Source organism: Carcharhinus amblyrhynchos, unplaced genomic scaffold (assembly GCF_965287045.1).
Source record: "Carcharhinus amblyrhynchos unplaced genomic scaffold, sCarAmb.v2.hapA scaffold_562, whole genome shotgun sequence".
Lineage (NCBI taxonomy): Eukaryota > Metazoa > Chordata > Chondrichthyes > Carcharhiniformes > Carcharhinidae > Carcharhinus > Carcharhinus amblyrhynchos.
In genome coordinates, this window is record NW_027650302.1 from 86,762 (window position 1) to 114,555 (window position 27,794).

The window sequence follows — 27,794 nt, forward strand, 5'->3', positions numbered from 1 at the left end:
ATATCTGCCTCGTACATCTCCTTTAAACCTTGCCCCTCGCACCTTAAACCTGTGCCTCCCAGTAATTGACTCTTCCATCCTGGGGATAAAGCTTCTGACTGTCCACTCTGTCTGTGTCCCTCATAATCTTGTAGACTTTTATCAGGTCTCCCCTCAACCTCCATTGTTCCAGTGAGAACAAACCATGCTACCCACGAGTGTCACAGGGCTGACATTAACATGGCAATGAAGTTAGTGTGAAAATCCCCTAGCCGCCACACTCCTGCGGCTGTTCGGGTAACAGTGAGGGAGAATTTAGCGCCTAGCCGGCAAATCTTCCGGGCTGTGGGAGGAATCCAGAGCACCCAGAGGAAACCCTCGCAGATACGGGGAGAATGTGTGCAAACTCTGCACAGACAGTGACCCAAGCCGGGAATCGAACCTGGGTCCCTGACGCCATGAGGCAGCAGTGCTAACCCGTTGTGCCCCCCCATATTGGCCGTCCTTGCCTAGTCTGGCCCACATGTGACTCCAAAACCTGGACTGCTGGAGTCCAAGGAGATTAGGGACAGGCAATAAATGCTGGCCAGTGAGCGACGCCCGTGTCTCATGAATGAATAAAGAAAAAAACAACTACCACAAGGACAGTGAGGATGCTGTGAACAAACAGATCAACCTGCAGCTCTCTTCCGCCAATGTTTATCTCTCCCTGTCCTCTTACTTTGACCGAGCAAGGACATAGAACAGTACAGGCCCTTCGGCCCTCGATGTTGTGCCGAGTTATGTCCAAACCCAAGACCAAGCTTTCCCACTCCCTGTCATTCTGGAGTGCTCCATGTGCCTATCCAATAACCGCTTGAAAGTTCCTAAAGTGTCCGACTCCACTATCACAGCAGGCAGTCTATTCCACACCCCAACCATTCTCTGAGTAAAAAACCTACCTCAGACATCCCTCCTCTATCTCCCACCATGAACCTTATAGTTATGTCCCCCTAGTAACAGCTGCATCCACCCGAGGAAATAGCCTCTGCACGTCCACTCTATCTATCCCCCCTCATCATCTTATAAACCTCTATGAAGTTGCCTCTCATCCTCCTCCGCCCTAAAGAGAGAAGCCCCAGCTCCCTCAACCGGTCCTCATAAGATCTACTGGGGGAGGGCACAGTAAGAAGCCTCACAACACCAGGTTAAAGTCCAACAGCTTCATTTGGTAGCACGAGCTTTTGGAGCGCTGCTCCTTCATCACCATACTCTAACCTAGTCCAAAACCGGCACCTCCACATCACGTGGGAGGGATTCCAAGATGACGGGACAGGGTTAGAAGGAGGGGGGTAAAGTTATTGCTGAATAGGGGGGGCAGGGGTTGGGGTGGGAGCGCTGCAGCCGTGAGTGTCTATTAACCGCGACATTCTCTCTGCTACAGGACGCGAGAAAAGCATGTGGGGACTCCACGCTGACCCAGGTGAGTGCGGTAGTCGGGACCGCTCGCAGATCGAGCCGTGTAGAGGCGGGCCGATGCGTGGGGGTTCGGTTCTGCGCTCGCTCGGGGTCGCTGGCCTTGCTGGGCACTTGTCAGAACTGCTTGGGTTTTGAGCTCCAACTAGAAGCCGTCCACAAGCGCGCTTTGCACTTCGTTGCGATGCCTTTGCTGTCGAATAGCTGGCTGAGGCACCCATTGAGGTGGGGAGGGAGGGCGATTCTTAGCAAAAAACACATGATTGGCACCCATCCATAAAGTGCCTTTTGTAAAGTTTGACCTCCGCACTCTGACCCGGGAGAGAGGTCAAGATCCTTCCACTCCCCAGAGGGCTGGTCTGATGCTGGCTGCATCAGGCTGCTCTTGATTTGATTTATTATTGTCACATGTATTAGGATTCAGTGAAAAGTATTGTTTATTGTGTGCTGTACAGACAAAGCATACTGTTCGTACAGAAGGAAAGGAGAGGGTGCAGAATGTAGTGTTACAGTCACAGCGAGGGTGTAGAGAAAGATCAACTTAATGTGAGGTAGGTCCATTCAAAAGTCTGGTGGCAGCAGAGAAGAAGCTGTTCTTGGGTCAGTTGGTACGTGACCTCAGACTTTTATCTTTTTCCCGACGGAAGAAGGTGGAAGAGAGAATGTCCGGGGTGCGTGGGGTCCTTGATTATGCCGGCTGCTTTTCCTGAGGCAGCGGGAAGTGTAGACAGAGTCGATGGATGGGAGGCTGGTTTGCGTGATGGACTGGGCTACATTGAGGACCTTTTGTAGTTCCTTGCGGTCTTGGGCAGAGCAGGAGCCCATACCAAGCTGTGATACAACCAGAAAGAATGCTTTCTATGGTGCATCTGTAAAAGTTGGTGAGAGTTGCAGCTGACATGCCAAATTTCCTTAGTCTTCTGAGAAAGTAGAGGCATTGGTGGGGCTTTCTTTTTTATGGCATGTGTGACAGCGCGCACCCTCTGAATTTGAGAGTGACGGCCTGTCCTGGAGTGGGTTTTTGCTGTCTTCACTCAGGTTGTCTTTGTCCGTTCCAGATTACAGCTGCTCTCGATCCAGTTGGAAGGATCCAGATGCGTACGAGACGCACGCTAAGGGGGCACTTGGCCAAAATCTACGCCATGCACTGGGGAACCGACTCCAGGTATGTACACCATCTACAACAGCAGCAACTTGCATTTGTGTGGCGCCTTTTACTGCGATCTGATTTGATTTATTATTGTCACATGTATTGGGATACAGGGAAAAGTGTTGTTTCTTGCGTGCTATACAGACAAAGCATACTGTTCATAGAGTACATAAGGGAGAACGATTTGGTTTGATTTATCATTGTCACGTATTGAGATACAGTGAAAAGTATTTTTTTTGCGTGCTATACAGATAAAGCATACTGTTCATAAAGAAGGAAAGGAGAGGGTGCAGAATGTAATGTTACAGTCATAGCTAGGGTGTAGAGAAAGATCAACTCAATGCGAGGTAGGTCCATTCAAAGTCTGACAGCAGCAGGGAAGACACTGCTGTTGAGTCTGTTGGTACGTGACCTCAGACTTTTTAAATCTTTTTCCCGACGGGATAAAGGTGAAAGAGAGAGTGTCCCGGGGTGTGTGGGGTCCTTAATTATGAGGCAGCAGGAAGTGTAGACAGAGTCAAATGAATGGGAGTTTCTTGCGGTCTTGGGCAGAGCAGGAGCCCATACCAAGCTGTGATACAACCAGAAAGGATGCTTTCTGTGGTTCACCTTTGAAAGTTGGTGCGAGTCGTAGCGGACATGCCAAATTTCCTGAGTCTTCTGAGAAAGTGGAGGCGTTGGTGGGCTTTCTTAACTATAGTGTAGGCATGGGGGGGGAGCCCATTTGAGACAGAGATGGGGAGAAATGTTTTCTCTGAGGGTGATGAGTCTCTGGAACTTTGTTCCTCGAAAGGCAGTGGGAACAGAGTCTGGGAATATTCTTAAGGCAGAGAGAGAGAGATTCTGGACCTGGGTTCGAATCCCTCCCCAACAGATGGTGGGATTTGAATTTAATTTTAAAAAATCTAGAATTAAGAATCTACTGATGACCCATTGTCGGAAAAACCCATCTGGTTTCCTTTAGGGAAGGAAATCTGCCATCCTTACCCGGTCTGGCCTACATGTGACTCCAGAGCTACAGCACAAACAGGCCCTTCGGCCCACAAGTTGTGCCGATCATATCCATACCTACCAGGCCATAGAACTACCTGTAACTCCCAATCCCATTAAAACCCATGTACTCATTCAGAAGTCTTTTAAAAGACCCCAGCGAGTTCGACTCCACCACCACCGGCAGCCGATTCCACTCACTCACCACTCTCTGAGTGAAAAACGTACTCCGAACGTCTCCGCTGTACTGCTCCCCAGCACCTTAAACTTGTTGTCCTCTCATAGCGACCATTTCAGCCCTGGGAAATGGGCTCCGAGAATCCGCCCTTTCTATTCCTCTCAACATCTTATACACCTCTATCAGGTCGCCTCTCAACCTTCGTCTCTCCAGGGAGAAGAGACCTGGCTCCCTCAACCTATCCTCATTGGCATGCCTCCCAATCCAGGCAACATCCTTGTACATCTCCTCCGCGCCCCCTCAATAGCTTCCACATCCTTCCTGTAGTGAGGTGACCAGAACTGCACACAGTACTCCAAGTGGGGTCTGACAAGGGTCTTATAAAGTTGTCTCTCAACTGCCCTCCAAGGGGCAACTAGGGATGGACAGTAAATGCTGGCCCAGCCAGCCACGCCCAATGTCCAATGAATGAAAACAAAATGGCTGAGAAGACACAAGGGGCCGAATGGCCTTCTTGTTCTCATCTCCCGTGGAGAACACTATGGGTGGCACGGTGGTTAATGCTGCTGCCTCACAGCGCCAGGGACCCAGGTTCGATCCCCAGCTTGGGTCACTGTCTCTGGGGAATCTGCACGATACCCACCGTGTCAATGCCGGTTTCCTCCCACCGTCCAAAGATGTGCAGGTTAGGTGGATTGGCCATGCTAACTTGCCCCTTAGTGTCGGGGGTTTAGGATGGTAGATGCATGGGGTTACAGGGATAGGATCTGGGTGGGATTGCTGTCAGTGCAGGCTCGATGGGCCAAATGGTCTCTTTCTGTCCTGTAGATGCTGTGATTCTATCAATATAAATGCTGTGTATGGATGCAAGTTTCAGTTCACCTTGGTGCTGTGTGATGGGGTTGGGGAGGAGGAGGGATGGAGCTGTAGGGGTTAAAGAGTGTTTTCGCTGTCCCTCGATCGAGCTAACTTCTCTGGTTCCTCCGGCAGGCTGTTAGTCAGTGCGTCACAGGATGGTAAATTAATCATCTGGGACAGTTACACCACAAATAAGGTAGGTGTCAGTGATTACATCAAGCTTTTTCTTCAATTGTTTGGGTAGATTTACTCCAGTCTGTTTGTCCCGTTCTCTGTCCTGCTATGGGGCGTATCTCGCTGTGTCACTTTAGAATCCCTGCAGTGCAGAAGAAGGCCATTCGGCCCATCGAGTCTATACCAACCACAATTCCACCCAGGACCTATCCCCACACATTTACCCAAGCTAGTCCCCCTGACGCTAAGGGGCAATTTAGCATGGCCAATCCACCTAACCTGCGCATCTTTGGGCAAGATGTGAAGACAGCGGCATTGGATTGGGATAGGCACAGTGAGAAGCCTCAACACCAGGTTAAAGTCCGGTAGGTTTGTTTGGTAGCACGAGCTTTTGGCGTGCTGCTCCATCATCAGGTGAGTTGTTCACTGTTGGACTTTAACCTGGTGTTGTGAGACTTCTTGCTGCTTCTTTGGACATTAAGGGACAATTTAGCATGGCCAATCCTCCTAACCTGCACATCTTTGGACACTAGTGGACAATTTAGCATGGCCAATCCACCTAACCTACACATCTCTGGACACGAAGGGGCAATTTAGCATGGCCAATCCACTTAACCTGCACATTTTTCGGACTGTGGGAGGAAACCGGGGCACCCGGAGGAAACCCACGCAGATACGGGGTGGGGAGAACGTGCAGACTCCACACAGACAGTGACCCAAGCCGGGAATCGAACCCTGACGCAGGTCCCTGACGCCGTGAGGCAGCAGCACTAACCAACTGTGCCACCCTCTACGTGCAGCTTTGCAATCAGCTGGACGAAATTTCCCAATCATGTTCTACACTGAGTGGCTACGGAATGAAGGAATTAGCCAGGATAGACGCGTGTCTGCCCTCTTGACCCTTGTGGGAGGTGGGGGGGGCGGGGGGGTGCGTAAATTGAAATAAAGAGACAGTTGTTGCCCTCGGCTAACTTTGCCCCACAATGAGACCGTTATCTGGATGTGCGGGGCTCAGTGGGATGTTTCCCTCAGTTTGTTTGTGAGGCAGATCCCATGCTACAATGTGATGGCTGTTTCTCTGTAACTTCGCTCAGCGCCTCGCCTGTTTAACGGCCGTTGGCCTTTTCCACCTTCCACGTGGAGTTGACCGATATGCAATTCTGTCCTTCGTTGCTGGAGGGATGGAGTTTAAAATCAGCGAGGTTTATGTTGCAGGTGCTGGTGAGGCCACACCCGGAGTACTGTGCCCGGGAGTTGGGGGGGCTGTGTTTGTGCCTGTGCCCTGGGGGGGGTGCTGTGTACGTGCACACCGATCTGTGCAGAGATGTGCAGGAGTGAGCATTGGCGGGTTATTTGACTGCAGAGATAATCGTGCCAGAACTCCAGCCCGACATCCGTGCACGTGGGCGCAGAGCCGGGGGTCGCTGCCTCTGAGTGTTTGCCACGCGGGGCCGGCTGGATGGCGAGACGCTGAATTCCCGATGATTGTTTGTTCACACGTTCCTTTCCCCCTGCCCCCACCCCGGACAGGTTCACGCCATTCCCCTCCGGTCGTCCTGGGTAATGACCTGTGCCTACGCCCCGTCCGGGAACTACGTGGCCTGTGGAGGCCTGGACAACATCTGTTCCATCTACAGCCTAAAGACTCGCGAGGGGAATGTGCGAGTGAGCAGGGAGCTCCCCGGACACACAGGTGGGTTCGGCACGCTTCGGTGGGGGGGGAGGGTGAGGGGGCTACTGTGCACGAGAGTTGTCCCTGTCTGAATGGGCGACTGAGGGGGATGGACACTGAGACAGTGACCGCAACAAAGGAGCTAGCTCTTAAAAATGGTCTAAACTCTGCCACCTCCTTTGAAGAGAGGCAGTTCTCCACCATTTTCCCATCATTTGCGAGCTTTATAAAATTGGGGAGCAGACTGCCGATTCGCTCCAACATTTATCTGCGGATTAGTGCACTTCCGTGCTAAGTCCGTCGGTTACTAACTTATGTGCAGTCGGGGACAGAAAGAGCGGAGAGAGAGCAGGGGGATTGGAGGGGGAGAGCAGGGGGCGAGCAGGGGGATTGGAGGGGGAGAGCAGGGGGATTGGAGGGGGAGAGCGAGGGCAGGGGGCTCGGAGGGAGAGAGCGAGGGCAGGGGGCTCGGAGGGAGAGAGCGAGGGCAGGGGGCTCGGAGGGAGAGAGCGAGGGCAGGGGGCTCGGAGGGAGAGAGCGAGGGCAGGGGGCTCGGAGGGAGAGAGCGAGGGCAGGGGGCTCGGAGGGAGAGAGCGAGGGCAGGGGGCTCGGAGGGAGAGAGCGAGGGCAGGGGGCTCGGAGGGAGAGAGCGAGGGCAGGGGGCTCGGAGGGAGAGAGCGAGGGCAGGGGGCTCGGAGGGAGAGAGCGAGGGCAGGGGGCTCGGAGGGAGAGAGCGAGGGCAGGGGGCTCGGAGGGAGAGAGCGAGGGCAGGGGGCTCGGAGGGAGAGAGCGAGGGCAGGGGGCTCGGAGGGAGAGAGCGAGGGCAGGGGGCTCGGAGGGAGAGAGCGAGGGCAGGGGGCTCGGAGGGAGAGAGCGAGGGCAGGGGGCTCGGAGGGAGAGAGCGAGGGCAGGGGGCTCGGAGGGAGAGAGCGAGGGCAGGGGGCTCGGAGGGAGAGAGCGAGGGCAGGGGGCTCGGAGGGAGAGAGCGAGGGCAGGGGCTCGGAGGGAGAGAGCGAGGGCAGGGGGCTCGGAGGGAGAGAGCGAGGGCAGGGGGCTCGGAGGGAGAGAGCGAGGGCAGGGGGCTCGGAGGGAGAGAGCGAGGGCAGGGGGCTCGGAGGGAGAGAGCGAGGGCAGGGGGCTCGGTGGGAGAGAGCGAGGGCAGGGGGCTCGGAGGGAGAGAGCGAGGGCAGGGGGCTCGGAGGGAGAGAGCGAGGGCAGGGGGCTCGGAGGGAGAGAGCGAGGGCAGGGGGCTCGGAGGGAGAGAGCGAGGGCAGGGGGCTCGGAGGGAGAGAGCGAGGGCAGGGGGCTCGGAGGGAGAGAGCGAGGGCAGGGGGCTCGGAGGGAGAGAGCGAGGGCAGGGGGCTCGGAGGGAGAGAGCGAGGGCAGGGGGCTCGGAGGGAGAGAGCGAGGGCAGGGGGCTCGGAGGGAGAGAGCGAGGGCAGGGGGCTCGGAGGGAGAGAGCGAGGGCAGGGGGCTCGGAGGGAGAGAGCGAGGGCAGGGGGCTCGGAGGGAGAGAGCGAGGGCAGGGGGCTCGGAGGGAGAGAGCGAGGGCAGGGGGCTCGGAGGGAGAGAGCGAGGGCAGGGGGCTCGGAGGGAGAGAGCGAGGGCAGGGGGCTCGGAGGGAGAGAGCGAGGGCAGGGGGCTCGGAGGGAGAGAGCGAGGGCAGGGGGCTCGGAGGGAGAGAGCGAGGGCAGGGGCTCGGAGGGAGAGAGCGAGGGCAGGGGGCTCGGAGGGAGAGAGCGAGGGCAGGGGGCTCGGAGGGAGAGAGCGAGAGAGTTGGGGGCTCGGAGGGAGAGAGCGAGAGAGTTGGGGGCTCGGAGGGAGAGAACGAGAGAGTTGGGGGCGATTGGCGACACTAACCAAGATCCTCAGTTGGGCTTATGGCGTGGCTACTTGCTCGGAGCGACACGGGAAGACACGAGAAAAACATACAAACCTTTTCACCGTCTGGGGGTTTGGGGCTTTCTACCTGGCCAGTTGAGTCCACTTGCCGGCAGTCTGTCCCCCGCTTACCTCCTGCAGCGAGACTGGTTGTGATGGTTAGAAATTTGCTGTCCTTGTGCTTGCCCTAATGAGTGTGGGGTTCCCCTCCCTTCACAGGTCCCGAAAAGCAGTTAAACTGGCCCGGCTGGCAAATCTCATTTGATTTATAATTGTCACATGTATCGGATAGAGTGAAAAGTATTGTTTCTTGCGCGCTATACAGACAAAGCATGCCGTTCGTAGAGAAGGAAAGGAGAGGGTGCAGAATGTTATAGCTGTTACAGTTGTAGCTAGGGTGCAGAGAAAGATCAAATTAATGCGAGGTAGGTCCGTTCGAAAGTCTGACAGCAGCAGGGAAGAAGCTGTTCTTGAGTCGGTCGGTACGTGACCTCAGACATTTGTATCTTTTTCCCGACGGAAGAAGGTGGAATAGAGAATGTCCGGGGTACGTGGGATCCTTAATTATGCTGACTGCTTTTCCCCGAGGCAGCGGGAAGTGTAAACAGAGTCAACGGATGGGAGGCTGGTTTGCGTGATGGACTGGGCTGTGTTCACAACCCTTCTCTAGTTCCACCGTCCGAGCGTTGGTGCTGGCAGTCCGGAGATGGCACCTCTGCTCAGGGTGGTTGGTCGGGGCGCTGTTTTGACTTGTCACTACCCCCCCCCCCTCCCTCAATGACGGTCGGTTTGTGGGTTTTGTTCCGTAGGTTACCTATCTTGCTGCCGCTTTCTAGACGATAACCAGATAGTTACCAGCTCCGGTGACACGACATGGTGAGTTCCTCAGCGGCTCGAGGGAGTTGTGGGGCTCTTCACACTCGCGGACGCCGTTGTGAGTGGGCAAGGGGGAATAGTTCATTTAATTGATCAGTGTCGCGTGTCAGAGGTGGTGCTCTGGGAGAGGATCGGGGAGAGGGAGGAAGGGATGCTGGTGTGGCTAACTTGAATATTTCATCGAATCCCTACAGTGCAGAAGGAGATCATTCAACCCATCGAATCTGTACCAACCACAATCCCTATTCCCATAATCCCATGACACTGAGGGGCAATTTAGCATGGCCAATCCACCTAACCTGCACATCTTTGGACAACAAGGGGCAATTTAGCATGGCCAATCCATTTAACCTACTCATCTTTGGGCACTAAGGGGCAATTTAGCATGGCCAATCCACCTAATCTACACATCTTTGGGCACTAAGGGACAATTTAGTATGGCCAATCCACCTAATCTACACATCTTTGGACAACAAGGGGCAATTTAGCATGGCCAATCCATCTAACCTACACATCTTTGGACTGTGGGAGGAAACTGGAGCACCCAGAGGAAACCCACGCAGACACGGGGAGAACGTGCCAACTGCACACAGACAGTGAGGCTGGAATCGAACCCGGGTCCCTGGTGCCATGAGGCAGCAGTGCTAACTGCTGTGCTACCATGTCGCTGTTGGGAGTCGCGTCCTGAGGAAGGGGAAAGGTTATGCGGTGAATAGACAAAGCAATTGCACGGGAAGCCTTAACCTGACACGGGCGCCTTTTTTAAGATGACAAAAAATGTCCCCACTGTTTTGACGAGAGGGATGTTCCCACTCCGAGAAGGGGGTAGGGTTGAATTGTAGACTTGTAGATTGTCTCATTGCCACAGCCAAGAGGCTGGAGTGTGGAGTTCACAGCCCAGCTCCCAGTGTGAGCGTCACCTGAGTGAGCTATTGGCTATTGTTGCCCGACAAACTTTTGGGTGGGGGGGCATCTTCGCACTAGTGCCTTTGGATCTTCTGCACCCACCAACCAGGACCTTGAAGCTTTTAAAGTTTATTCATCAGTGTCACAAGTAAGGCTTACGTTAACACTGCAATGAAGTTACTGTGAAAATCCCCTAGTCGCCACATTTTGGTGCCTGTTTGGGTGACACTGAGGGAGAATTTAGCACGGCCAATGCACCCTAACCAGCTCGTCTTTCAGACTGTGGGAGGAAACCAGAGGAAATTTGTGCAGACTCCACACAGACAGTGATCCAAGCTGAGAATTGAACCCTGGTCCCTAGCACTGTGAAGCAGCAGCGCTAAAAGCATTTACAGTTATGTGGGTAAGATCGGCATAGAGGGATATGGGCCAAACGCGGGCAATTGGGACCAGGTTAATGGTTAAATAAAAAGGGGGGGGGGGGGGGGCGGCATGGATACGTTGGGCCGAAGGGCCTGTTTCCATCTCTACAACCTCTGCTCAGGATACTTGATACTAATTAACACTAATCAATTGCCTGAGCAATACAGTTGCAGTACATTGGGTGGCTAGGTGGCACAGTGGTTCGCACTGCTGCTTCACAGTGCCAGGGACTCAGGTTCAGTTCCCGGCTTGGATCACTGTCTGTGTGGAATCTGCACATTCTTCCTGTGTCTGCGTGGGTTTCCTCCTGGTGCTCTGGTTTCCTCCCACTGTCCAAAGCTGTGCAGGTAAGGTGGATTGGCCATGGTAAATTGCCCCTCAGTGTCCCAAGATGTGCAGGTTAGGTGGATTGGCCATGCTAAATTACCCCTTATTGTCCCAAGATGTGCCGGTTAGGTGGATTGGCCATGCTAAATTGCCCCTCACTGTCCCAAGATGTGCAGGTTAGGTGGATTGGCCATGCTAAATTGTTCCTTAGTGTCCAAAGATGTGCAGGTTAGGTGAATTGGCCATGCTAAATTGCCCCTTAGTGTCTAAAGATGTGCAGGTGAGGTGGATTGGCCATGCTAAATTACCCCTTAGTGTCCAAAGATGTGCAGGTTAGGTGAATTGGCCATGCTAAATTGCCCCTTAGTGTCTAAAGATGTGCAGGTGAGGTGGATTGGCCATGCTAAATTACCCCTTATTGTCCCAAGATGTGCCAGTTAGGTGAATGGGCCATGATATATTGCCCCTTAGTGTCCCAAGGTGTTAGGTTAGCTGGATTGACCATGCTCAGTTGCCCTTTAGTGTCCTTTAGCTACGGAAAATGTGTGAGGATAGGACCTGGGTGGGATTGTGGTCTGTGCAGACTCGATGGGCTGAATGGCTCCCTTCCACACTGTGGGGATTCTGTAATTCTATTATAACATACTGACACTTCAGAGATGGGCGATCGTTGCTGTTTTGCCACCATCAGCCACATCCAAGCCCAAACGCACCCCTGCTACTGAGAGGCAGTTGTGTGGCAAGTATCTATATCCAGCTGTCTCTCTCTCTCCGTGCGACTTTCCAAATTGTAAGGAACCTCTGGTCGGTGCCCAGAAAAGTATTTAGCAATTCCTGTTTCCGATGGGTATTGTTGTGGGTAAAATAATACTTCAGACTATCAGAGAGTCAAAATACAGTGGTTTTTATTTCAAAACTCTGGGGTTTATTCCAGAATTTTGGGAGAAGTAGGGCCATCAGACTTCTCATAGAACTCAAACAAAGGTGGGCATTTGCACATCATGAGTCTTCATGTCAATCAAGTTTCCCATTCCGGCCAGAACTCCGGGTCTTCCTTCCTTGGTCATGATGCAGCCCCAGATTTAATCACGATTCACGGTCCAGCTGGCAGCTGCAGTCATGACACACGGTCACGTTTCAAAACCCTCCCTGCAGCAGTACCGGTGTCCCTGTCTTTGAAGTTAGTTGTGCGATCGCGGCTGCCCCAGCAGGACCCTTGCTGTTCAAAGCCGGTATCACGATCTGCCATCAGCAGCTGTCAAAAGCCGGTATCCTAAACTACCATGTGTCCAACTAACACAAATAGGTAATATCTGCAAAGTCTACAAAATAACAGCCACATTTAACTATCTGTCTTTATAAAAATGAGAGTTGAAGTATGTAAGACATGAATAAAAAACTTGTATTAATGCCAGGAACAGTATAAGCTAAAGGACATTAGCCATGAGGAAGGGTTATAAGAACATAAGAAATAGGAGCAGGAGTAGGCCATCCAGCCCTTCGAGCCTGCCCCGCCATTCAATAAGATCATGGCTGATCTGTCGCTGCTCAGTTCCACTTTCCCGCCCTCTCCCCATAACCCTTAATCCCCTCTCCTATCAAAATCCATTAACCCTTTCCCTTCAGGTACAAGATCCATTAACCCTTTCCCTACTTCAGGTGTAGATTGTGAAAAGAAATCACAGCTTCTCTTTTCTGATGGGGCTCTTTTTTCTCTCTCTCTCTCTCTCTCTTACCCCACCCCGCACGTCCATCCTTGGCCAGTGCCCTGTGGGACATCGAGACTGGGCAGCAGACCACCACGTTCACAGGCCACAGCGGAGACGTGATGAGCCTCTCCCTCTCCCCAGACTTCAAGACCTTCGTGTCGGGGGCCTGCGACGCCTCCGTCAAGCTGTGGGACGTGCGCGACAGCATGTGCCGGCAGACTTTCACCGGCCACGAGTCGGACATCAACGCCGTCTGCGTAAGTGGGACGGGCGGCGGAGCTTCGTTTCGAGCCCGGGGAGGCTGTGGGGGTGGGGGGGTAGTCGGTCGGGGAGAATCCACGGAGGGGTGGCTCTGTTGAGATGGGCTGAGTAAGAAGTCTCGCAACAATCGGGTTACAGTCCAACAGGTTTATTTGGAATCACGAGCTTTCGGAGCGCCGCTCCTTCCTGAGGTGAGCGGAGATTCACAAACACGGCATATATCGACACAGACACAATTGCAAGATAATGATTGGACAATTCACCCCTCTTTAACCTGTGATTAACCCTCTCTCCACTCGCACTGTCTGTACCTGTAAAGACTCGCATTCCAATCATTGTGTTGCAGTTGTGTCTCTGTCTATAAATGCCCTGTTTGTGAACCCAACTCTCCGCTCACCTGATGAAGGAGCAGCGCTCCGAAAGCTTGTGCTACCAAATAAACCTGTTGGACTCTAACCCGGTGTTGTGAGACTTCTCACTGTGCCCATCCCAGTCCAACGCCAGTATCTCCACATCATCGTTGGGATGGGCTGGAGTCGGGGAGGAGGGTGGGTGGTGACACCCCATAATGCAGGGCAGAGAAGGATTTGATTTGATTTATTATTGTCACGTATTGGGACACAGTGAAAAGTATTGTTTCTTGTGTGCTATAAAGACAAAGGCATACCGTTCATGGAGAAGGAAAGGAGCGGGTGCAGAATGTAGTGTTACAGTATTAGCTAGGGTGTAGAGAAAGATCAACTTAATGCGAGGCAGGTCCATTCAAAAGTCTGACAGCAGCAGGGAAGAAGCCAGTCCGCCTAATCTGAACATCATCTGAGTATGGAGAAATGCTTACTCCCTACTCCCCCCTCTCCGTTTCTCTCTCTCTCTCCCCCCACCGCCCCCCCCCGCTTCTCTCTCCCCACTCCCCCTCTGCTTCTCTCTCCCTCCCCTCTCCGCTTCTCTCCTTTTCTCCCCCCACTCCGCTTCTCTCCTTTTCTCCCCCCTCTCCGCTTCTCTCCTTTTCTCCCCCCTCTCCGCTTCTCTCCTTTTCTCCCCCCACTCCGCTTTTCTCCTTTTCTCCCCCCCACTTCTCTCCTCTTCCCCCCCCAACCTCCGCTTCTCTCCTTCCCCCGCCCTCTCCGCTTCTCTCCTTTTCCCCCCTCCCACTCTCCGCTTCTCTTTTCCCCCCCCACCCCAACTTCCCACTCTCCCCCCCCAACTTCCCACTCTCCCCCCCCCCCACCCCAACTTCCCACTCTCCCCCCCCAACTTCCCACTCTCCCCCCCCCCCACCCCAACTTCCCACTCTTCTCCCCCCCCCACCCCAACTTCCCACTCTCTCTCCATCACCCCTCCTCCCTGCCTCCATGCTGAGTTGGGGGGGGTTGTTAGGAGGTGTTGTTGGGGACTCAGGCACTGTGCTGTGTGAGATGTGGGATCGCTCAGTCCGGGAAGGCAATGGGTTCTCCCTGTTACAGACGCTGTGTGCTGATATCTCCCCCTCTCCTTCCCTCCGCTCCCCCTCCAGTTTTTTCCCAACGGTAACGCCTTTGCCACGGGCTCGGATGACGCCACGTGCCGATTGTTTGACCTCCGGGCCGACCAGGAGCTGATGATGTACTCCCACGACAACATCATCTGTGGCATCACCTCCGTGGCGTTCTCCAAGAGTGGCCGCCTCCTGCTGGCTGGATACGATGACTTCAACTGCAACATCTGGGACTCCATGAAGGGCGACCGTGCTGGTGAGTGGGGCCTGGGTGGAGAGGGGAGCGGGGTCTGTGTGAGGGAGGAGGGGGAGTGGGGCCTGTGTGATTGGGGAAGGGGCCTAGCAGGGCCTGTATGAGGGGGGGGGGAGGGAGTGAGTGAGGCCTGTATGGGTGGGGGGGTGGTGAGCAAGGCCAATATGGTGGGGGGGGGGGAAGAGTGGTGCCTGTATGAGGGAGGGGAGGAGGGGAGTGGAACTTGTATGATGGGGGAAGGGGTTAGAATGAGGCCGGTATGAGGGGGAGGAGAGTGCGGCCTGTATGAAGGGGGGGTGGGGTGGGAGATGGGACCTGTATGAGGGAAGGAAGGGGACGAGTGGGCCCTCTATGAGGGGAGAGGGGACAGGTGGGCCCTGTGTGAGAGGGGGGGTGGTGGGGCAAGTGGGACCTATGAGGGGAGACGGAGACTGAGGCCTGTATGAGAGGGGGGGAGGAGGGTGAGGTGAGTGAGGCCTGTACGAGGAGAGGGAGAGTGAAGCCTGTATTTGGGGGAGGGGGGCGGTGAGTGAGGCCTGCCGGGGGGGCAGGGGGAGAGGGAGAGTGGGCCCTGCACAGGCTTTGTCCCGGTATGCCACATGTTCCTTCCACGCCTGCTGTGCCGGGAAGGTGCGTGTGTGTGTGTGTGGGTGGGTGGGTGAGGTCCAGGGTCGCCAGGGCTGAAAGGGCTCAGTTCAGTCAGTGGCTCCGAGGCAGGGCCGGCAACACAAGTTCCTCTGAACTCTGGCAAACCGAAGTGACGGCCGGAACCACACAATCCCCACAGGAACTGACTCCCCCTTCAAGGTGTTTGAACTGGGCCACTTCGATATTCAGTATTGACGCGAATCCTGGGAGCAGGGACTGTGCCCACACACACCATTGTTAACTCGCACTTCTATATCCAGAGCAGCGCAGTGGGTTGTCGCTGCTGCCTCTCAGCACCAGGGACCCGGGTTCGATTCCCGGCCTTGGGTCACAGTCTGTGTGGAGCTTGCACGTTCTCTCTTTGTCTGCGCGGGTCTCCTCTGGGTGCTCCGGTTTCCTCCCACAGTCCAAAAGATGTGTGGATTAGCTGGATTGGCCATGCTAAATCGCCCCTTAATGTCCAAAGACGTGCAGGTTAGGGGGATTGGCCATGCTAAATTGTCCCTTAGTGTCCAAAGATGTGCAGGTTAGGTGGATTGGCCATGCTAAATTGTCCCTTAGTGTCCAAAGATGTGCAGGTTAGGTGGATTGGCCATGCTAAGTTACATAAGAACATAAGAAATAGGAGCAGGAGTAGGCCATCTAGCCCCTCGAGCCTGCCCCGCCATTCAACAAGATCATGGCTGATCTGAAGTGGCTCAGTTCCACTTTCCCACCTTCTCCCCATAACCCTTAATCCCCTTGCCTATCAAAAACCTATCTGCCCGCGTCTTAAATATATTTAGCGAGGCAGCCTCCACCACTTCAACGGGCAGAGAATTCCAGAGATTCACCACCCTTTGAGTGAAGAAGTTCCTCCTCAACTCTGTCCTAAACTGCTCCCTGCCCCCATTTATCTTGAGGCTGTGCCGTCTAGTCCTAGTGTCCAAGTTGTCCCTTAGTATCCAAAGATGTGCAGGTTAGGTGGATTGGCCATGCCAAATTGCCCCTTAGTGTCCAAAGATAAAGTAGGCTTACAGTAAAGAAGGTACTGTGAAAATCCCCTAGTCGCCACACTCCGGCGCCTGTTCGGGTCAATGCAACCTAACCAGAATGTGGGAGGCAACCGGAGCACCTGGAGGAAACCCACGCAGACATGGGGAGAACGTGCAGAGGCCGCACAAACAGTGACCCAAGCCAGGAATGGAACCCGGGTCCCTGACGCCGCGAGGCAGCCGTGCTGACCCACTGTGCTGCCCAAAAGTGTGCGAGTTAGGGGGATTGGCCATGCTAAATTGCTCCTTTAGTCTCAGGGGAACTCGCGAGGGTAAATGCACGGGGTTACGGGGGATCGGGCCTGGGTGGGATGGTGATCGGTGCAAGCCCGATGGGCCAAGTGCCCTCCCCCTGCGCTTCAGGGATTCTGTGATTCTGAGAGTGTTACCCACACTCGCGATATTTAATGAGTGCTTTTATACATGCGGGGAGCTGAAAACAGTCACTTTGTGGAGGAGAGTTGGCTCCAGATTAAATTTGGGGAGACAGTCGGCCGGACTTGAACCATTGGCTCCGTTCTCTCTCCACAGAGACTTGTCGAACCCGGCGGAAATTTCCCAGCGTCTTTCTTCCCACGTCCGCGATAAATTTTGCTTTGGTCTGGACTAATCTTGACTTTCCCATCTCTCTCTCTCTCTCTCTCTCTTTTCCAGGGGTGTTAGCTGGCCATGACAACAGAGTGAGCTGCTTGGGAGTGACTGATGATGGCATGGCAGTGGCCACAGGATCCTGGGACAGCTTCTTGAAGATCTGGAACTAACCCGTGTTGTGAAAGTGGGTGGTTAACTCACGGAGGGAGGGAGGGAGAGAGAAAGAAACCTTTTGACTATTAGATTTATAAACCACCCTCCCCGCTCCCCACCGTTCCCTGTTCACCCATCTATCTCACTCTGCGCCCCCCCACCACACCCCCCTCCTCCACTCCGTCCGCAGATAAAATTACTTGGGGGGGGTGGTTGGTGGTGGGAAGAGAGGAGAATATACCTGTGATGGACAGATGAGCCCCTGACCCTTCTCTTCCCCACACACTCCTCCTCTCTCTCTCTCTCTCTTTCTCTCTCTTCCGCCCCCTCTTCCCCCGCCCCCACCAACCTCCTCTTGGATATGATCTGTTGAGGATGAATTTTTTTTTTTGTTACCACGCGTAAAACAAAAAGAGAAAAAAGTTATAGTTGCCGCAGGCTCCTTGAGGAAGGGGTGGGGTGGGGGGAGGCCTTATCGGAAGGAAGGACTGCAGTTTTTTTTTTAAGAAAAGACGGAAGACTTAAATTGACCCAGGTTTCTGAGCGTCACTGTAAACTGTGTGGTCAGAAAATATTTCTTCATTCTTGGCTATGGTTGTGTGCGTGTGTGTGTGTCTGTGTCTGCGTGCGTGTATGTGTGTACAAGAATAACTGTCTCTGTCTCTCTCTCTCTCTCTCTTTTTCCATGGTGTATCTGACCACGATGCCCTTCCAGTGTAGCCCCAGTTACAACCACAGAATCCCGACCGTGCGGAAGGAGGCCATTCGGCCCATCAAGCCTGCGCCGACCACAGTCCCACCCAGGCCCGATCCCCATCATCGCGCCCCCCCCGCTATGTTTACCCGACTTGTTCCCCCCTCCGCATACTCAGGGCCAATCCACCCAACCTGCACATCTTTGGACATCAAGGGGGCAGTTTAGCACGGCCAACCCATCTAACCCACACGTCTTTCGGACTGTGGGAGGAAACCGGAGCACCCGGAGGAAACCCAACTCAGACACGGGGTAGAACATGCAGACTCAGCACAGTGGGGCAGCAGTGCTACCGCTGGAACAGCGGGTTAGCATTGCTGCCTCACAGCACCAGGGACCAAGGTTCGATTCCCAGCTTGGGTCACTCACTCTCTCCGCGGAGTCTGCACTTCTCTCTCCTCCGTAGATTTCGTCCGGGTGCTCCGGTTTCCTCCCACAGTCTGAAAGATGTGCTGGTTGGATGTATTGGCTATGCTGCTGCGTGAGAGAGTTGTGAATGCTGCGATGTCGCCCTCCCCTCCCCGCTCACTTTCCCATTCACCTTTTATCTCGTGGTGCTGGCGTGTGCGAACCCGCCCAAGCCTGGGTGGGCTGACCCGTCCTGTCCCATCCCATCCCGCTCCGTTGCCTCCCCCCCTGACCTGCCACACTTTACTGTTGACAACAGCGCGTTCCCCTCCCTCCCTCCCTCCCTCCCCTTAGTTAAATGCCCGGTCGCTGGTGCTGAATTAGAACATTTCTTGATTCGTGGCATCTTCTGGGTCCGCTCTCCTGGCGATGCCACGCGCGGTGCTGTAGCTGCAGACAGGAACAGAGCACGAGGGGAGTGTCAGCGGGAGCCCGGTTACAAAGGCCGGGGTACTCCCCGGGCCAGGTGCCGGTGCTGAGTGGCTGGTCGGTATTTTTTTATCATCGTTGAGACAGTGGAGAGGCGCTCGCGTCACCGTTCAGTCTCCCTCCCCAACGTTCCAGCCCTCGGGGGGGCTGGGGTGGGGGAGAGCTCGATGATGATGATGATGATGATGCTGGGGGGAGGGGGGGGGGGTGTTGTTGGATCTGCAAGAAGCGTGCCCATCTCTACCCTCTGAAGTTATTGGGGTGGTAACCCGACCCCACCCCCTAAACCCGTCCGCCACTTGCCCTGAGAGAGCAGGTAGGGAAAGGTCGACGCTGCTGCGGTCGCTGGAGACTGCGGGACGTGGGTAACACCGGTTACTCCTTGAGGAACGTAAGGAAGAGAGAGAGAGAGACAGAGAGGTGGTGTGCCCTGCGCTGTTGGTAAGCGTGACCGATGTGCAGCCCAGGGGCTGGTGCAGACGTGAGCAAATCAGAACCCATTGGAGATGGGACGGGGGGGGGGTTTGTTTACGGCAGGGTTTAGTCACATGTACGGAGTATATAACAATCTGTCCCTCCCCTCGCCCCTCACCACTGTCCTCTCTGCCCTCACCTTGCAACCTCCCCCCCTCTACCACATCACTTCACCATCGATCTTTACCTCTGTAGTGGGGTACTGATTCCACCCCCCCACTGGCTCTTTCCTACATGTATGCCTGTGTGTGTGTATGCACATGCGTGCGTGTATGTGTCTGTGCATGCATGCGTGCGTGCCTATGCGTGCGTATGTGCATGTGTGCGCGCAGGTGCATGCCTGTGCGTGCATGTGTGTGTGTGCGCGCGTGCAGGTGCATGTGTGTGTGCAGTTGCATTCCTGCGCATGCATGCATGCGTGTGTGTGTGTGTGTGTGTGCAGGTGCGTGCCTGTGCCTGTATATGTGTGTGTGTCTCTCTCTCTCTCTGCAGGTACATGTGTGTCTGCGTGTGGCCACGCTTATTGAACTGGTGTGCACTGCACCAGTCTGGCCACGCGTGTGGACTGTACTGTCTGAGTGCGCGCAGGGTGTGGGATTCCCATCCCCCCCACCCCCCAAGGGACCAGGTAAAGTCCCCTCGATTTTTTTTTTAACTTGAATATCACGATCGACCTTTGTCAGTTCGATGTGACGCTGATTCTGAAGAGACTTTTTGGATAGCTTGTAAATCTGTAATAAGTATTAAAGCAATGCTGGAATTGAACGAGGGGCCTCCAGTGCGTTTTGTTCCCTGGAACCTTTCTCCTCTTTCCCCGATATGGCCTGGCTGGGCTCCAGCAAGCCCCCGCCGATCCGTGTCCCAGACCCCCCCCCTCGCCCCGCGCTGAGCCAAGAGCGGGTGCCCAGTCTCCTTGCCAAAGCTGGCGTGGCCACAGTGTCATCCATGGGTGTTGGAGGCAGTGTTTTGGGGTGGAGTGTGTGGCGGGAATGGTGGGGGACACAGACACACACTGCCCTGTACTGACTGGTCCTGATCCATCATCTCCACAACCGCATCCCCTCTCTTCTTCCCAACACCGCCCCTTCCCCCCCCCACCACACACACACTATTTCGCCCCCCCACACACACACACACACACACACACAACCCACTGTAGTGGCACCTTTGCAGGTAGTGTGAGTTGGAGTGCGCCTGCATTTGTACGGTCCCCTTGACGTGGCTTTAGAAATAGGAGCTAGCAAACAGTTCCTCCAATCTGAAGTTTGGGTAGGCCAAGCGAGGGGTTGGGTGGGAGGATTTGGGGGGGGGGGGGGGGGGGGGGGTGGAGAAGAGGAGAGAGAGGTTGGGGGGTGCGGGGTGAGATGGGAGGGTGAGGGAGAAAGGAGGGGTGCAACGGGGGGGGGAAGAGAGGAGGAAAGGGGCGCAGAGAGAGGAGAGGGGACATGGGAGGAGGCATGGGGAGAAGAGAGGGGGAGAGGGAGGGAGGGTGGGGGCAGAGAGAGGAGATAGGACACGGCAGGAGGGATGGGGGGGATGAGATTGGAGGGAACGGGGCAGGAGAGGAGAGAGCAGGGAGGGAAGGGGACAAGGGAGAGAAAGCCTGCCCCGCTCATCCCAGCTCCACGGGCATTGTCTCCTTACCCTCTGGGGGATGCCCCATTTCTCCTCACTCCCCCCGCATTATCATTCCACTCATTTGGGGCGGGAAGGGGAAGAGAAAGTTCTGCCTTCGCCCCTGTATCTTGTCGCAAAAGGACAAAAGAGGCCGGGGGGGTGGTGGGGTGGGAGGAGAGGAGATACAAGGGTAATATTTCTTCAGAATGAAGAAAGGCTTCAGTTGAGTGGATGCAGTTGTGAGAGTTTGGGGGTGACATTGATAGATGACAGTCGCGAATCTATTCAGGAAACTTAGGCAGAATCTACCCAGGAAAGGGCGAGAAACTCGTTCCCACGGGGAGTGCTTAGGGTGAGCAAATTTTATTTATTAGTGTCACAAGTCGGCTCGCGTTAACTGCGCAATGAAGTTACTGTGAAAATCCCCTTGTCTGCCGCACTCTGGCGCCTCTTCGGGTGACACTTGAGGGAGAATTTAGCACCTAACCCGCACATCTGTAGGACTGTGGGAGGAAACCAGAGCACCGGGAGGTAACCTACGCAGACACGGGTGGGTGAAATTAGAACTAGGGGGCACAGCCTCAAAATAAGGGGGAGCAGATTTAGGACTGAGTTGAGGAGGAATTTCTTCACCCAAAGGGTTGTGAATCTGTGGAATTGCCTGCCCAGTGAGGCTACCTCATTGCATGTTTTTAAGATGAGGATAGATAGATTTTTGGACAGTAAAGGAATTAAGGGTTATGGGGAGAAAGTGGGTAAGTGGAGCTGATCCATTTCAGATCAGCCATGATCTTATTGAATGGCGGAGCAGCCTCGAGGGGCTGGATGGCCTACTCCTGCTCCGAGTTCTTATAAGAACATGTAGACTCTGCACAGGCAGTGACTCAAGCCGGGAATCAAACCCGGATCCCTGGTGTTGGGGAGGTGGTGGGGGGGGGCAGCAATGTTATTCCAGGAGTGGAATTTGAATTCAATAAAAAAAAATCTGGAATTAAGTATCTACTGATGACCCATTATCGGAAAAACTCATCTGGTTCCCTTTAGGGAAGGAAATCTGCCGTCTTTACTCGGTCTGGCCTTCATGTGACTCCAGAGCCACACAAATGTAGAAGATAGGAGCAGGCGGAGGCCATTCGGCCCATCCAGTCTGCTCCACCATTCAATCACGACTGATATTTTTCTCATCCCCATTCTCCTGTCCTTTTCCCTGTGATCCCCTTATTAATCAAGAATCCAGGAATCTCTCTATCTCTGTCTTAAAGACACTCAGTGACCTGGCCTCCACAGCCTTCTCGAAATGGCCTAACAAGCCACTCCGTTTCAAGGCGATGGGCAATAAATCCTGTCCGACCAGCAACGCCGGTGTCCCACGAACGAATAACCAAGAAGAAAACAAACTTCCCAAGACTTTCCTCTCCTCTGGGAAGAATCACTAGGTGGGGCTGCTAAAGCATTTAACTTGTGTAGTCTTCCAGTCAAAACCCCTTCAAGGAAAGGTTTGCCATGGTCTCTCTCCCAGAACGGGGCGATTCCAACTAATCGGAGTTGGAAAACAGAGGGAGTGGGGCTGGGGGAATGGTATAATTCATACCCTCCAAAGCCAACTCAGCGTGACTTTCTCAACAGATACCACCTTCCTGCGGAGTTATCTCTGGTGGGTTATTTGGTTTTCCGCGCAATCTGTGTGGTGCAGAAGGAGGCCATTTGGCCCACCCAGTGGGCACTGACACTCCGAAAGTCAGGGCCCGTTTTCCCCCTCCTGCGTATCATTGGAATCGCACGGCGCAGAAGAGGCCCATCGGGCTCACACGTGAGAAACACCCACTTCATCCCACTTGCCAGCACTTGGCCCTGAATGTGACGGTGCGCCGAGTACTTTTTGAAGGATGTGAGGCATCCCGCCTCCACCACCCTCCCCAGGCAGCGCATTCCAGACCCTCTGGGTCAAAAAAGCTTTTCCTCAAATCGCCCCCTCCCACCCCTCACTTTTAACTGTGTCCCCTCGTGGCTGACCCCTCAACTCTGCAGAACAGTGGCTCCCCTACCCACCCTGTCCGTGCCTCTCATAATCTTGAACGCCTCGATCGGGTCACCCCTCAGTCTTCTCTGCTCAGGAGAAAACAACCCAAGTCTACCCAAACCCTCTTTATAACTCCATCCCAGGCAGCACCCTGGTGAATCTCCTCTGACCCCCTCCTTCCACTGCATTCACGTCCTGTGATTCCTTTAAGACCCCCAGAGCTGGATCTAATTCCTTCTTGAAATCGCACCACATTTTGGCCTCGACTACTTTCTGTGGGAGTGAATTCCACACATTCACCGCCCTCTGAGTGAAGAAATCTCTCCTCACCTCAATCCTAAAAGGTTTACCCCTTATCCTCAAACTCTGACCCCCCCAGTTCTGGACTCCCCCCACCATCGGGAATGATTCTTTCTGAATCTACCCCTTCTGAACCTGTTAGAATTTTACGAGATCCCCTCTCACTCTTCTGAACTCCAGAGAATGCAGTCTTAACCGACTTAATCTCTCCTTATACGTCAGCCCTGCCATCCCAGCCTTCGCTGCGCTCCTTCTACAGCAAGGACGTCCTTCCTCAGATAAGGAGACCAAAACTGCGCACAATATTCCAGGTGTGGCCTTGCCAACACCCTGTACAATGGCAGCAAAACATCCCTATCCCTGTATTCAAATCCTCTCGCTGTGAAGGCCAACATACCATTTGCCTGCTGTACCTGCGGGCTTACTTTCAGCAACTGGTGCACAAGGACACCAAGCTCTTGCCGAGTCCCCACCAGACTGTCCAAATCACACTGAAGCATCTCTGCATTCTCCTCACAGCTCACCCTCCCGCCCAGCTTTGTAGCGTCTGCAAATTTCAATTCCAGATTTTTTTTTTTAAACATTGAACTCAAATCTCGCCATCTGCCGTGGTGGGATTTGAACCCAAGTTCACCCGCCCCCCCGCCCCCAGAGCTGAACCCCCTGGGTCTCTGGATTCCTAGTCCAGTGACAATACCGCTCCAACAAAAAAAGAAATCTCGAAGGGGCAAGATGAGAGTTGGCGTGGGTAAATCTGGAAGAGTTGGTGACATTTTCTTTACGCGTGAGATGTAGGCGTCGCTGGGGTGAGTTCCCAACATCTTTTGAGCCACTGGTTTAAACCCACTGCAGTTCCTGACATGTAGGTACACCCCCCACCCCCTCCGTGCTGTCAGGGGGAGGCAGTTCCAGGATTTTTGACCCAGCGATAGTGAAGGAACGGCCGATGCGTTTCCCGGTCGGGATGGTGAGTGGCTCAGAGAGGAACCTCCAGGTGGTGGTGTCCCCCAGGTATCTGCTGCCCTTGTCCTTCTAGATTGGTAGAGGTGGCAGGTTTGGAAGGCACTGCCTAAGGAGCCTTGGTGAGTCGCTGCAGTGCATCTTGTAGATGGTGCACACGGCTGTGTGGGTGGTGGAGGGAGTGAATGTTTGTGGATGGGGTGCCAATCAAGCGGGGCTGCTTTGTCCTGGATGGTTTCGAGCTTCTAGAGGGTTGTTGGAAGCTGCACCCATCCAGGCAAGTGGGTAGTATTCCATCAAGAATCCACAGATATGCAGGTTAGGTGGATTGGCCATGCTAAATTGTCCCTTAGTGTCCAAAGATGCGCAGGTTAGGTGGATTGGCCGTGCTAAATTGTCCCTTAGTGTCCAAAGATGTGCAGGTTAGGTGGATTGGCCATGCTAAATTGCCCCTTAGTCTCCAAAGATGTGTAGGTTAGGTGGATTGGCCATGCTAAATTGCCCCTTAGTCTCCAAAGGTGCGCAGGTTAGCGGGGCAAATAGCTGGAGTTACGGGGATAAGGGCTGGGTGGGATGCTCTGACGGAGCGTTGGCGCAAACCTGATGGGCCGAACACAAGCCTCCTTCTGCACTGTCAGGAATTTCTACGCGCTCTCGCTCCTGCCTTGGAGATAGACGATGGACGGGCTTTGGGGGGGGGGGGGTGCGGTGTGGATTCAGGAGGCGAGTTCCTGGCTGCAGAATTCCCCGCTCTTGCAGTCACAGTACTTAACCTGGCTCGTCCAGCTCAGTCTTGGTGACCCTTGGGGCGTTGACAAAGTCGGGGTGGGGGGAGGGCATCGGAATTGCGTGGCTCAGCGCGATGTGACGGACTGGGTCAAAGGCCTCGTTTGACCGGTCAGTGCCAGGTAGCGTAGTGTAGAGTTACGTGCTCTGAGTGCAGCGATAGGTGTCGCACAGAATACAGAAACCTTTCCTACACATTTCTTCACCCTCCCCCGCCCCCCCACCTGACCTCCTCCCGTTCGTCCCCACCCACTCTCCCCCAGCTTCGGAGAGTAGCGCGTCCCGCCCACAGTGCCGCCTTCGACCTGGACCTTTTTTTAAAACACCTTTTAATAAAAGCAAGCCAGCGAAAGCTGGAGGGGAGGGCGTGCACAGAAATCGGGGGGCGGAGGTGGGGGGGGGGGTGCAGTTCTTCTGTGTCTGGAAGAGAGCTTAAATGGAGGTTGCCGTTGTATGTTGCTGACTTCCACTTTGTATATATTATATATATATATATCTCAACAAGAAAATAGAGTAATGTGTGCGGGCGTCACGACTGCCCCTCTCGCGGGAAGCAAGCGTTCTCAGTGTTTGTGTCGGAAGGAAATTACGAAACATTTATACAAGACAATTTAGACAAAAAGGAAAAGAGAATTTTATGTTTCTAGAGATAGTGTCGTCAATCTTGTTTATGTCGTGTTAACTTTTAAAGAGAAGCGTCCACGAGTGACGATGTGCTTTACAGATATTTTGGGCCGGGGAAGGGGTTGAGACTCTGCCCTGAGTGGGGGCAAGTTCTTCTTTTTAAAAAGAAAAGAATTAATTAAACGCAGTCTTTTTTTTTTAAGAAAAAAAAACACACACACACACCCCGAACTTTTTCGATCCTTCTCTACTCCGATTGCGTCTGTCGGTTGCCTTCTTGACTGGCGCCCCCCCCGCCCCACCCCACCCCACCCCGGTTTCATTCCCAAGGGTGGTGATAATGCGGTAAATGCATAGACGTTTGCGGGGTTAGTTTTGAACTGTTAGCTTTGCGGCGACGATCGAGCAACGGGGGAGAGTTTGGATTTGATCTTTGATTTGAATAAAGCAACATTCTTGTGTTCTGTACCCCTGGATTGTTTTCGATCTCCCCGTTTCTCCTCGGGAGCTTTCAGCTTAGTGTCACAAGTAAGGCTGACGTGAACACCTCAGTGAAGTTACTGTGATAGTCCCCCCCGCGGTCGTCACACTCCGGCGCCTGTTCAGGTAACAGATGTAGAATTTAAGTTGAATTTTATTTATTATTGTCATAAGTAGATTTACATTAACACCTCAATGAAGTTACTGTGAAATTCCCCTAGTCGTCACACTCCGGCGCCTGTTCAGGTAACACTGAGGGAGAATTTAAGTTGAACTTTATTTAATATTGTCATAAGTAGATTAACACCTCAATGAAGTTACTGTGAAATTCCCCTCGTCTCCACACTCCGGCGCCTGTTCAGGTAACACTGAGGGAGAATTTAAGTTGAACTTTATTTAATATTGTCATAAGTAGATTAACACCTCAATGAAGTTACTGTGAAATTCCCCTCGTCTCCACACCGCCTGTTCGGGTAACACTGAGGGAGGGTTTAGTTTGAAGTTTGTTTATTCGTGACACAGGTAAGGCTTTACATTAACACCGCAATGAAGTGGGCGGCACTGCTGTTTCACAGCTGCAGGGAACCTGGGTTCGATTCCCAGCCTCAGGTCACTGTCTTTGTGGAGTCTGCACATCCTCCTCGTGTCTGCATGGGTTTCCCCCCGTGGACCAAAGATGTGCGGGTTAGGTGGATTGGCCGTGATAAATTGCCCCTTACTGTCCTGAGATGCGTAGGTTGGAGGGATCAGCGGGTAAATGTGTAGGGATGTGGGGGCAGGACCTGGGTGGGATTGTGGTGGGTGCAGATTTGATGGGCCGAAGGGCCTCTTTCTGCTCTGTAGGGGTTCTGTGCGCCGCCATTCACTAAGATGGAGTCTGATCCTCTTTCTCAGTGCCTCAATCCCGCTCTGTCCCAAGACAGTCGACAGTTGCTGTGTAGCCGGAGATGCCTCTAGACCAGCTTAGGCTGAATGGACTTGATAATAAGCTAGAGGCACCCTCGCACTGTTCCCCCCACCTCTCAGTTCTCGTTCTTCATCCCGGACTGATGGGACGGTTCTATACCCCTCAGCTGCTGGGCTGGGATCAGAACTTACCCCTCGCGATGACTGTCTTTCTCTTAGTTGCCCTTCACCTCTTGTCGGTAACCTCAGTTCAGTTCGGTTCGTTTGATTAACATCACAAGTCGGCTGACATTAACACTGCAATGAAGTCACTGTGAAAATTCCCCTAGTCGCCACACTCTGGCGCCTGTTCGGGTAACAGTGAGGGAGAATTCAGCACGGCCCAATGCGCCCTAACCAGCGCGTCTTTCGGACTGTGGGAGGAAACCAGACATAAAAACATAAGAAATAGGAGCAGGAGTCGGCCATCTAGCCCTTCGAGCCTGCCCCGCCATTCAATAAGATCGTGGCTGATCTGAAGTGGATCAGTTCCACTTTCCCGCTTTCTCCCCATAACCCTTAATCCCCTTGCCTACCAAAAACCTATCTACCCGCATCTTAAATATATTTAGCGAGGTAGCCTCCACCACTTCAGTGGGCAGAGAATTCCAGAGATTCACCACCCTTTGGAGAAGTTCCTCCTCAACTCTGTTATAAACTGCCCCGCCCTTGAGGCTGTGCCCTCTGGTCCTACCGTCCTTTCTGAGCGGGAAGAACCTATCCATCCCTTTCATCATCTTATATGTCTCAATGAGATCCCCCCTCATCCTTCTAAACTCTAACGAGTACAAGCCCAGTCTATTCAGCCTCTCCTCATAGCTCAACCCCCTCAACTCCGGTATCAGCCTAGTAAACCTCCTCTGCACTCCCTCCAAGGCCAAAATATCCTTGCGCAAGTGCGGCAACCAAAACTGCACACAGTACTCCAGCTGTGGCCTCACCAGTGCCCTGTACAGTTGCAGCAAGACCTCCCTACTTTTAGATTCAATCCCCCTCGCTATGAAG

The 27,794-nt window shown here is 53.9% G+C and overlaps 1 protein-coding gene across 4 annotated transcripts in view; it reads left to right on the forward strand.

Moving 5' to 3' along the window:
- Nucleotides 1–17,818, forward strand: part of LOC145339599 (guanine nucleotide-binding protein G(I)/G(S)/G(T) subunit beta-2) — a 69,759-nt gene extending 51,941 nt beyond the window's left edge. For all 4 annotated transcript variants that reach the window (XM_080184097.1, XM_080184095.1, XM_080184098.1 and 1 more), the window contains 8 exons: nucleotides 1,403–1,441; nucleotides 2,493–2,599; nucleotides 4,743–4,806; nucleotides 6,315–6,477; nucleotides 9,147–9,213; nucleotides 12,634–12,835; nucleotides 14,353–14,569; nucleotides 16,903–17,818. In XM_080184097.1, coding sequence (XP_080040223.1) covers nucleotides 1,403–1,441; nucleotides 2,493–2,599; nucleotides 4,743–4,806; nucleotides 6,315–6,477; nucleotides 9,147–9,213; nucleotides 12,634–12,835; nucleotides 14,353–14,569; nucleotides 16,903–17,009 — 966 coding nt within the window. In that variant the 3' untranslated portion in view covers nucleotides 17,010–17,818. The remainder of the gene's footprint in view (nucleotides 1–1,402; nucleotides 1,442–2,492; nucleotides 2,600–4,742; nucleotides 4,807–6,314; nucleotides 6,478–9,146; nucleotides 9,214–12,633; nucleotides 12,836–14,352; nucleotides 14,570–16,902) is intronic.
- Nucleotides 17,819–27,794: the final 9,976 nt, after the last annotated feature.